General features: G+C 40.6%; 1 protein-coding gene across 1 annotated transcript; it reads right to left on the minus strand.

Moving 5' to 3' along the window:
* Positions 1–360: 360 nt before the first annotated feature.
* On the minus strand, positions 361–11,152 carry SERPINE3 (serpin peptidase inhibitor, clade E (nexin, plasminogen activator inhibitor type 1), member 3; the record flags this gene model as incomplete). Its single annotated transcript, XM_010082908.1, has 5 exons — positions 10,894–11,152; positions 6,267–6,500; positions 4,776–4,973; positions 1,520–1,718; positions 361–461 (listed from the first exon to the last, which is right to left on the minus strand). Coding segments are annotated over exons 1-5 (991 nt in total), but the record flags the coding sequence as incomplete, so codon positions are not given.
* Between the last annotated feature and the right edge of the window lie 934 nt (positions 11,153–12,086).

A 12,086-nucleotide genomic window follows, 5' to 3' on the forward strand; every position in this document is an offset into this window, starting at 1 on the left:
TTTTCCAATCTTAATGATTCCATGATTCTGTGATTCTAAAGCATCCCAAATTTCTGAATAAATAACCATTTTCCAGGCCTATGCTGTCTTGACATTTTTAATCTTAAAGAAAGGAGAAAAAAAAGAAAAGCAAGAGCAAACCCAGCCCTGTCCCTTTCAGATTCCTCTTTCCTACAAAACAACAGCTCAAAATACAATTGCCAATAATAAAGTAGAACAGTTGAGTGTGAATTGCATTTTAGAGCTTCACAGAGGAAGAAGTACAATCAATTCAGAAAGCCCAGGTCTACTAAATCATTCAAATGTAAGATTCTCCAAATATTGGTTCAGGGATCACTTATAATCAGTCAGGCCTCTTACCTGAAATGCCTTTAAAATTAGCAGTGATGGGATCAAATGCGTATCTAATTCCCAAGGCAGAAAAAACTGTCTTTAGGTCAAAAAGGCTTTGAATACTGAACCTGAAATTAATATGAAAGATTTTATTTAAATGCAGGATTTGTAATTTCATAGAGCTAAAAAGTGGAACAGATACAATTTATTTCAAGCCTTTGCACTTCATCCATTTACTTCTGTATGAGCCCAATGCGTTCCATCTGATTAAGTGTACTTTGCAGAAAAGCGACTCATCTTCACCTAAGGCATTCACAGAAGGAATCCTTTGTCTCCATCTATTGCAATCAGACCACCTCTCAGTCTTCCTGACACATGAACTCTGTGTTTCCCCAAGTGTCCTCTTTTTAACAATCTTTTTGGCTCTAGCAAAGGGCCCTTTGAAACATTTGCAAAAGACTGGCTTGGAGAAAAAGAGTAATAATATACAAATTGTTTTTCAGAGCCTTGTTAAGGTGGAGAATGTATTGTGAGAGATGTATAACGAAGCCCTTCCATGTTGATCCATACAGTAGGTACAGCCACAAAAGGCCCTCCTGCACCTGATTCCTCTGTTATGCAATTTCATTTGAATAGATGATAGAAAATACCGCCAGGATATGTGTGTGCTTTTGCTAACAACGGCAAATGACTAATGTGGAAGATGGATGGCTGAAACTTGCTTTGTGCACAGAAAGACGAGCATGACTGGTGGGGGGCCCCAAGTTCTTGGTAGAATACTTTTGTAGTACACTGACAAGCAAGCTGTAAAAATTTTTTAGGCTATATGTTTATTCTTCCTTAAGCAAAGAGAAAAATGTAGTGAGGGAAAGGGCCAGGAACATTTCTCTCTTTTATATCCTTAAAGGATTGTTGTACCCCAAACAAATTTTAAATGAAAGCTGCAGGATCAACTGAAATACTTATTTTTTTTAAACAGTAGAGAGCATACCAGAAAGTTTTGGCATTCCTAGCTCACGTCTTCATGGCCTAAGAAAAGGTTAGAGTTTTCCTGATCATGTGGTGAATAACAAAACGGAAAGCATCTCATTTGATTTTGTTTCACATATTGCTTGTGTCAGCACTATCACACAGAATTCTGACAACTGAAGTAGTGAAGCCATCTTGGAGTACTAAGATTGCTTACCTAGGCAGAAAAATGTCCATCTTTGTTCTCTTTAAGCTGTTGGCCCAGAGGGTTATGGTTTTGGCAGAAAGGTGAGACTCAATCTGGGACAAAGATGTTCTTTTGTGGCTGGGAAGCACTAGGAACATGCTGAGTTTCTCTCCCAGGTAGGGTAATTCGACCATGCTGAAACCCTCCAGATCTGCAGTCTGGAACTGGCCTGTGGGATGGAAATATAGATCTTATTTCATCATTCAAGTGGGGGAAAAACCCAAACCCCACAACCCAAGCCTGGGGCAGCAGACGGTTCAGAACTCCAGGGATGGGATGTAAGAGGTTGTCTTTAATGTGTGGGCTCTTGCAGCCAGCTCACGTTGCTCTTAACTCACAACAGTAGTTCATCTCAACAGAGCTGTTTGTCTCAAAATAAATACATTAATATATATATATCTATATATATCTTGCCAGAAAAATGCTAATGACACTAGTAGTCTCTGAAGTACTGTCTCAAGAGAGTATGGATATTTTGTTACTTTCTCATATAGTAGCTGTCCTCCTTGCTCAGAGTTTAAAAAAAACATTACCAAGGCAATGACAGTAACTTAATGGTGGCTGTTCTTGCAATGCTTGTTCTTTGAATAAACTTACCATCTTCTCTGTGATTTCCATCTAATACCTTTCACTAGAAATTCACTACTGAAACAAATTACATAAACAAATTGAGGAGTGTCCTAGTTAATTAAATGAAACCTATTTTGCCTCGTGTTTCCATTTTCACTACCTTTTAAGATCAGTTTCAACCTTATTTCAAGAAACAAATAGCAACATTAAACAATAAAGTAGTTAGGTTTATGCTTATTTAGGCACCAAATTCCATCTTTTTGAAAATCCAGGCCTAAAACATATCAAAATCAGATGAAGGTTATAAAAACCAGTCTCAAAAGTAAAAGCTGGTGGGCTTCTAAACTTGTAATTAGTTATGCAACAACTTGTAACAGCCATTCAAAAAGTACCATTTTAATTCCATATTTCAATGAACAAGTAGTCCAGGCATTTCTAATGGACTCCGTTATACAGTAGAACAGATTCCATCATCACAATTTTATTTTCTTATTTTTTCATCTGTTAATCCAATAAATAGCATCTCAGAAACACTCAGCAATAGTTAGCAGGCCAGGATTTAAATACAAGTTGCACGCAAATGACGTATCATTGCCATTGCTGCAGGCCATCCAAAGTATTTAATCTACTCCCTCTTCACCCAGCTGTAGTAGTTGTATCTTCAAGGGCAGATATTCATGCTTTTTGAGTCAGTGTTTGTAAATAACAGAATGTAGGTATCTCATGTTCATAATCCCTAAATATTTGCCAATAAATAAGTAGCTATAGCATGTCTCAAATATTTGGTGTACAACATTTATTTGTTTTGCAGATCCGGATCTGACAGGATTCATTAAGTGTTGATTATTCTGATAGATTAAATTTTAGGCTCTTAGATTAGCCCTCCTGCCATGCGGTGTGGAGAAGGAACTGCGCTGTTCAAACTGCCTCCCAGCACATGGATCACTTTGCCGAGAAAAGACCTTCTGGTTTGTAATGGGCAAGCAGGGAAGATTTATGTTTGTGGTGCATGGGACGTGATTGTTTTAATCTGTGGGCATGCTGATATTTTGAAGTCAGCACGTTGTGCACAAATTTTATACAGATCTTATTTGTTAATTAGAAAGAAAATCAAAGACTTGAGATTATTGAGTCAGAATGTTTAGCGTTCCTAACTTGAACTGCTTTCGAGCATCCCGTAAGAATTAGAGATATGCTAAATCAGTACTCAAATATAGTTAACAAATTGCTTGGAAAAATGAATATGTAAAATAGCTGCAGTGTTTATAAGGCTTGTGTAAATAGTAATGTTGACATTGTCTTGGAGAAGTGTTAATTGTCCCCAGGCTGATTTGTTCTGTGTGGCCATATTAAAGGGATAAACAACATTGTAAATGCTGACATTGATAACAGGCCAAACTCTGCACTTCTGAGTAAAGTCAGTTAACTCATAAATGATTCAGATGCAAAGAAAGAAAAGAATAATCAAGTCACAAAGGGAAATAAAAGTGAGACAAATTGAAACATCAAGTAGATGAAAGCAAAAAAAAATCTTTAAGCTTTTTTGACTTGGTAACGATTTTGATAAAAAGGCACAGATCCAGCCATCTAATTTTAAGTAAAACATTAAACATAGTTTCACTATGGCACTATTTACAGGTAGAAGTGATGGCAATTAAAGCAAGAAATGAAAGGCAGCAAGCAACCACTTGAAGGGGAAACTACAATGAACCAAGTTAAAAGTCGGGCTCCCAGGTTGAAAAGAAGTTACCAGTGGCTTTCCAAAGTATTGCCAACACTCAAGACTTTCATCAAAGACAAACAGTGAGGTTGCCATGATGACTGGAGTGGTGGAAATCAAATGATGGTTCAAAAACACACAAAAAAGTATGTAACTGTGGAGATTTCCCTCCCCTTGGTATACCTAGGATGCATCAGCTGGAAAAAAAATGGAGAAAGAAAAAAGGCTCAGGTGGGGTCAGCCTTGAGTAACCACCCTGAGCTGATTCTGAGGTGCACTATGCAAGGTATTTTTACCAAGTCATAGAAATACTAAGAGCATTTTATCGAGCATGGATATAACCTTATTAAAAGCATTATGTACATTCCTGGTCACTTATTTTCAAGAAAGATTAATTTAAATTGGAAAAGTGCGGAAAAGGACTTGTGGAGAATTGGAGTATCTGTTTTTTTAATAGATTAGAAAAGCCTGACATCTTCAGCTTAGCTAACAGGAAATTGAGAGGCAGCTTGGTGACTGGCAAATATATTTGTGAGTAAATATCAAAGCTGAAGAGAAACTATTTAACTTAAAAGATAAGGTACCAAGGTACTTCCAGTCTCTCCTGTTCCCTTCTCCTGGCATGTTATCTTGGTGCCTTTTGGTTGTATGCTATAGCTGACAAGTTGTTATGGAGTGCTGGGAGGTGCTGGTTTGTGAGGGATGAGGCATGGACAATAGATATTTTAGGAATGATTTTGAACCCAGGATCCGTTTCATGATTGCTTGGGATAAGGAGTCAATTTAGTCACCCAGGTGGTCTCTTTTGTTTGATGGGATTTCTCCTGAGACTTCTCCAGGCTGGGAAAATAACACATCTTAGCATGGCAGTTGTGGAAACTAAATAAAACCGTTCCATGTTGTACAATAGAGCAAATCTGGATTAAGGACCGTTACCGTAGTTAACTTCGGCTGTGTGATGCATTGTGGGCACTTTCAGGGTTGAGCCCTCCGCCGTGGTAAAAGGCAACATCTGGGTATCCATAAAGGAAAACTTATTTTGCCATGTGCTTTTGAAGTACATGGTGCTCACCAGGGTGACCTGGCTGAGGGGTGACGCAGCGCTTTCCAACGGCATGCCACGCATCTCCCCATCTGCAGAAAAAAGAGGCGAGGAGGGGGACACACGCTGTCCTACTCACCCAGGCCTAAAGACCAGGTCTGTGTGAGTAAATAAAGCAATCTGGGACCACTCTCTGTCCCTAAGACCAAGAGGCACAACTCATAAGGCACTGCTAAACCTTCTACCTTCCCCTCCCCACCTGAACACAGACCTCACTGGGGTTGCCTGTTGGTCCATGCTCTCCCCTGAACCAAGCTCAAATTAGTCAATGCCAAGGGCCAAAGTTGTGCCGGGACTGTGCTACTGGCTGGACAGTGTGGGTGACAGCAGCCCAGTGCTCAGCACCATGCCATGGCCCTAACTGGCCTTCTAGCATAAATGTGTCCACACATATCTTGCAGTGGCTCATCTTTAGCGCCAGAAATCTCTCATGAAATGGATTCGTGGTTACAGATCGCTTTATGAAGTAACTAAGTCAACTGAAGCTCATATCCTAATTCTCTCCCTTTCTTATTTACCTGGCAGTTCAACTGACCCTGCTTTGGATATCTCAAAGATTTTTGAAAGTGTGGTCCACTTTTAATTAATCAATACTTGTATGACTACTACAGCATTTTAGTTCCTGCTTCTAGAGCAATACTTTTCTATCATGAAGCTGGGTCACTTATTACAGTTCACTAGAGAAGGACAAGAGGTTTTTTTCGATAGCATCTTTAATGTGTGTGTTTAACATCACTTTACTTGTTGATGGCCAAATTAACATTCACATAATTTAAGTTGATGGGGCAAATTGGGGATTGATTTTATCTGCTGCTTCTAAGGACTTACATTTTCAATTATTTTTTCGCTAACACAGAATTTAATTTAATCACTTTTCTTGCTTGTGTGGAAAGTAAGTTCATTGTATTTCCCATTTTGACTTTTTACACTCAGAGTCTGACTGCTGGGCTTATGGCCATGTGTGTTCCCTACAGCACCATGAAAGCATTCAATGCAGCAAACTCAGTCCCTGGGGAATTTGGCTGCCCCTTATTAAAACTGAAAACACTGCAAAGGACTGCCATTTTGATAATTAGAGGAACAAGGTCAAGCAGTTACCAGCTTGATACTCCAAACTTATACTCACAGATTCAGACCTGTCCCAGCTCTTTCCTCACATTAGAAATGAGCATCAGCACAAGAGTTAGATTTCCCATCTCTCAGCCTTGTTTTGGAAAACAGAGAGTGTGGCAAAAAGCTTTGTACTTGGTTAAATGCAGGTTCTCTCGTTACTCTTATTTGACATTTTATTCATGTGCAACTGTTCTCATGGGCTGTTACATTACCTCCAAGGCTACTGGTGATCCATTCGTGCATTTGGGCTGCGGTTCTGTTGAGGTCAGTGAAGTTGGTTTGCTGCAGGCTGCTGTTTGCCCAGCGCACAGCATGTGCAGTGAAGATGGGCGAAAGCTGCACACTGGCATCCACAAAGAAGGAACATGCTAGCTGAACCACCATGCCTTGTCTGGAGTCGGTTGCTCCTTCGTACACCGTGTGCAAGAAATCCTGCACATTTTGATCTGCCAGGGAAGAGAGAGGGAGAAACTGCAATTATCATGTTGAGGCTAAGGACAGCAGAGGTGCACCAGGGCTCAGCAGCTCTCAACTCCAGTGCTGACACCAATGTCCTCTGGAAGTTAAAGCACTATAACAACTGAAGCACCCTTGACTTTATGGGGTATTACCATCAAGCACTACTGTGAAGGATGGTGACACACTGGTCGCAGGAAAGTACTCTTCATGTTGCAGTAGAAATCACTTTAGTGCAGATATGTCAGGTGATGGATTTCACATCAGGCTCACATCTCTATGCAAACATAGCTCTTCCAGTCCATAAGAAACCTTATTTTCTTTTGGGAACAATCTGGGTTCACATTAGAGAGACCTAGTGCCTCTGGCCGTGAGTGGCTGAGCTGCCGATGCCGCAGTACCACCATCTCCTTCTCCTGCCGTTATCAATGCCACCCACTCCAGGAAAGGCATCTCCCTGACTGCCCCAGGTCTGTCTCTGCTATCCTTGGCCTTCATGTGTTGTTTTGTTTCTTGAAGTATGGTGCCCCAAACTGGCCCAGTATTGCAGATGAGCCCTGGCAATGCTAAATAGAGCTGATAGGTTGCTTCATGTGTGTTACAAGTGACTCTTTATACAACCCACAACAACATCTGCTTTTTTCTGAAGTACAGCTGTATTTCCCACTCAATAGTCTATTTTTTTTTTTTAATTCCTAACAGCCCTCAGGTCCTTTCCTAAAAAACTATTCTTTGTCTCATTCTTCCTCGATTTGAATGGCTGATTATTCCTTCTAAACACAGAGTTTTACACTTGTCCTTATTGAACTGTGTCCTTTTCACCTCACACATCTCTCCGATTTGCCAGGATCCTTTTGAATTCTATTCTGATCTACCAAAATACTTGTAGCAACTACAAGATCAGTATAATTCAAAGATTTTTGTCTACTAATGAAAACAGTTGAATAGTGCCCCAGTCTCCTGTGCCTGGGGAGCTCATGATAGTTTATAGAATCATTGACTGGTTTGGGTTGGATGGAACCTTTAAAGGTCATCTAGTCCAACCCTCCTGCAGTGAGCAGGGACATCTTCAACCAAATCAGAAGGGTGGTGGCTTCTGAGATGGATACAGGGTTGGGGTGTGGGCCCAGCAGGAAAATGACACCTGCAAACTTAGAGGATCTTGTGTTTTTAAAATCACAATATTTCTTGTAGGGTTCTGTGAAGGGTGATTCAGCAGCTGTTTCTGGCTGTCATTATTTTGATCACTGTACTAGTTTGTGATGGGATGGTTCATGCTGAGGTGACCTTCTGAGGCCTGGACTTGTACCCAGTCTGAATGGTGTTGGTGGGCTCTGTGTCAAATCTCTAACTTCTTGTGTTCACAGTTCAGCCCCTTTCCTATATCCTTTGTTGTGCTTTGGAGGAGACTTACCTACACCCAGCCAACGAAAATCTTGTTGAGATTGTTGCTTGCCTTTAAGATGTTTCCAGCAGGTTCCTCCTCCCATAAGTAAGCTTTCCCTGAGGACCAGGAAATTACCAGAGCTTGCTCTTCTTTAGCAAGACAGCAGTGCCTCTTGGCTCTACAGGACCACCAGGACCTCTCTGCTTTGCTCAGGGGAAGATGTACCAGGTGTCCAAATTTCTGTGTGAAACCTAAGCAACAAACTGTTGTCCACTGTCTCCAAAAGGGGTCTATGTTGTGCTCTTCGCCTCTCCAGGGTACCATACTTGGGCTTAGGTACTCCTCTGCCTTGACTTGAAGTCCTGGGGTGCCCTGGACAGCCCTCGGGTATCCAGCTCCCCATGGGAATGGCTGTGCTTGGCGTTATGGCCCTGTCTAGAAATCTTGGTTTTGACTCCAGGGAGAACTTAGGCAAAGGAAGGTGTCACCCAGTTTCTCCAGATGCCTGCTGGTGTAGGCAGTGCTGGAGGGAAGTCAGGCTGGGCTGTCACCTGGGACATGGGTGGTTTAGGGTGGCAAACTGGGGAAGGATTTATCCCACCTGGACCGACCTGTCCCAGGCCGAGCATCAGGATCACCGTAAGCCTCCAGCTGCCAGCCTGCTCCCTGATCTCATCAGGAGACTTTTACTGCATTGGTTCAGATTCTTGATGGGGTAAAAGGGGAGTTTCACGTCTGCTGGTTTCTACCGCCTGAGAATCCAGTGCGTGTTTTCTGACTTAACTGTGCTCCTTTAATGACCTGCAGGAAGACTAATGACCTAAGGGAAGATTGGTATTAACACTGAGATCTATTACTCTTTAAGGAATAAGATATTGAACTCGAACAGATGTCAAGAAAACTCACACAGTCTGAGGTGCAAAGTGCTTTTCTCGTGTGTTTTGCATTAGTTCAGGAGCATTTGGCAAGCTCTCTGGAGGATGTGAGAAATCAAAGACAGCAAACTGGAAGCAGATGTTAACGTGAGGTGTGGTACCGGAGCTTGTAACTTCAGTCATATCAAAGTGCTTAGCTAACCAAAGTCCTGAATTCTTACTTGGAAAACAGTTCAAAATTGCTTTTAAATACTCTACCATTGATAAAATAAAACAGCAAGGAGAAAGCATTTCAAAGCATGTCATTTTGTCTGTGCTGTCTAGAGAGATATCCCTTTATACATTGTATTTCTTAGTACTAGAATAAAGGTAAACAAATCTTCCAAACATTAAAAGAAGATTACAAGTGCATCTAAGAGCGGATTCTCCATGAATAGTGAATGAACCATCAATGTTTTCATTGTTTTCAGCCTGCTAAAGTTGTAACCACACCCTTCATTATTGTCTAAGACAGACCAACAGAAGCACTAATGCAAACGTCTAATGGAAGAAAGGAATTTTATCAGATATGCATACATACGTGATTCGGTTTTACTCATCTGATAGGAAATTTGATCTAAGTATTTGATTTATTTATTTGGTTTAAACCATTTGAAGAAGTGATTTCTTTCTCTGCCACTGGAAATGTGATGTTACAACCAAAGGCAGAAGATCCCATCCTACTTTTTCACATTCTATGCATTAATATTACTGAAAGTCAAAGCTCTTGTGGCTTGTGCCACAGACAAGTGAAATAGAGATAAAATGTCTGCTTGATATGATGTGGCACATGAGAAGAAGTAAGGCAGCACAAAAGAGCTGGCAAATCATTAACAGCCTCTGCACTTTTCCTCCTTACATTTTGTGTACGATTCTGTGCCTGAATTTCACTGTGCAATTTTATTCTTAAGGTTCTTGCTTAATAACTGAGTCTCTAATGACCAGAAGTGTGAAGCAAGGGGTAATCCTTGTATGAATTAATGTTGTTTAAAATTATCCTACTGAATTTACAGAAACAGGAGTCTTATAGGCAAGACTTCATTATATCAGCTGCTCATAATACAGATGCACTGTCCTTGGGTCAGTATGTGCAGCTGTATCTGTATATATCAGACAGAGTTAGCTCCTCCTGCTGTGTTGGTTTTGGATATCAATGCTATACAGAATGGTAATGGTGACTAAGACAGTTACAGCTCAGGATGGTGAAACTGCTGTAGGTTTTATCTTTAGTCTTCATATGCTGAAAGTAGATTTTATGCTGAGAAATAGCAGTGTCATCTCTATACCTAAGCCTTGTATGTAAGCTGCAAATTTTGAAGATGAGGCAGTCATCTGCTTTTCATAAACATTGTAAAATAGTTTTTGACGTGTGATGTGAGATGGTAGGATAATCCACAGCTAAAATGAAAACAGCATCCTTACATTCAGCTGACTTAATGTTAGATTTTAAGACATCTGCCTTTTCCATATCCCTTCCAGATTCCCAGTGAGTTTTTATTTTAGCCTGCTTTCACAGAAAGATGCAATTGCACCATCCATCTGTCAATGTATATATCTCTCTGCCAGTCTCCTTCTAATAACTTTTCATCTTTTTTGGACAGTTTTAATAACTTTATAAAAATGTGCAAAGCCTTCAAGGCAATTCAATTTCTACAGGTTTCGTAAAATTTGTTAATGGCATAGGAGAGAAAATGACTGTCTTCTGCCTGGCACCTCCTTACAGAGGACACAGGGAAGGACAGGACACAATGGACGTGGTGAACCTTTGGGAAGCCAGGACCAATTCTGCCATTAATGGAATTAGCTTTTCTAGATGTTCTTGTATTTCAGTGCAGCAAAAAAGTAAGCACTGATAAAGAAAAAAAAAGGCATAATAATGTGCACATCAAATACTCCCTTGAGTTTCCTTTGTCCAGATGACATCTGGCTATCAAAGATGTAGAAAACACTGCTAAGCTACATCTTGCAGTGAGACAGAAGACAGAAATTTAGTATGATGTGTGCAATTGCTGTCTCCTTAGTAAAGCTGTGAATTTATTGCAAAATGTAAGATAAGAAGTATTTTTTCAAGCAGTACATTACCATGAATGTTGTATCCTAGGGCATCCTGCAGCTCTGTAAAGGTATTTCCTTGAGCTCCAAACTGCAGCAGCTCCAAAGAAACAGCCACACTTGCTGGAGAGACTACTAGGTTGGTTCTGTTCTCTGCTTTGGATACATGCTGGTAGAGACTGATGGCAAATTCAGTCTTCAGCTCTTTCAGCTCATCATAGGAGATGCAGTTTCCTTTGGTGAAGCACCAAGCAGACAGGATAAATGCAGAGAAGAAAATAGGTAACATGAAGGCAAGCTGGGAACACTCTCCACCAGATAATCATACCTGCAATTAATAATAAAGATATATTTAGAAAAGCAATAGGCTGAGCTGACAGAGGAACTTTCCATCAGTGTTAGCATATCACTTGCAATAGTAATGATCACTGGTAAAATACCTGTCCAGATCTACCTAGTAGCTACCAGTTGTCATAAAAAATAAGGTGTAGGGATATGCTGATGACTTTGTTGATTCAAGAGAAAAGTTTTCCAGAATGCTGTACCCATATAGGATGATTGTCCATTACAGTACATGGAGAAACAGAGCCCCTCGGTTAAGAAGTTAGCTACCTGCACACATCTTGGGACACCTCAGTGAAAGTTGTGCAGTCTCCGTGCTGCTGAGCACCCACAGCTCCCTTCTGTCCCCAGCAAAAAGGGGATCACCTCTAGCACTCCCAGAAAGAAGGCCACCGCTTGTGAGCTGCCAGTGTTTGGGGGCTCTAGGCTGGGGTTTAGATCCAAGTCTGCAAAAGGTTGGCTTCAAATTCCCCTTCACAGATATTCCTTCTATAAAATTTATCCCAGTGAAAAAAAAGGTGGTATTTGCAAAAGGCTCCAGTGCTTGCAGCACAAGATCGCTGCTTCAGATTTTTACGGGAAATCAAGCATTGGTCAACGTTATATTAAGAGACACTTAGATTTGTATTTAAAGGAAAAATTCTAAAATGACAGAATAGCTTTCTTTACAGAATTTCACCTTTTGAACATTGTATGCAAGTATATTCTAAAAAATCCTGCACCTTCTTTCACTTCAGGATTTCCTACAAATCTTTCTCCATGCCCTTTGCTCTAAAGAGCACCTCTAATGCCTTGTATTTACTCACAGTTAGTTCTGTTAAATTGTCTTGCCTTTCTGTGTCCTTCTGGGTGTCTGAATGGAAGCTGTCTATGTACGTCTT

Source organism: Pterocles gutturalis, unplaced genomic scaffold, assembly GCF_000699245.1.
Source record: "Pterocles gutturalis isolate BGI_N339 unplaced genomic scaffold, ASM69924v1 scaffold9145, whole genome shotgun sequence".
In the NCBI taxonomy this organism is placed as follows: domain Eukaryota; kingdom Metazoa; phylum Chordata; class Aves; order Pterocliformes; family Pteroclidae; genus Pterocles; species Pterocles gutturalis.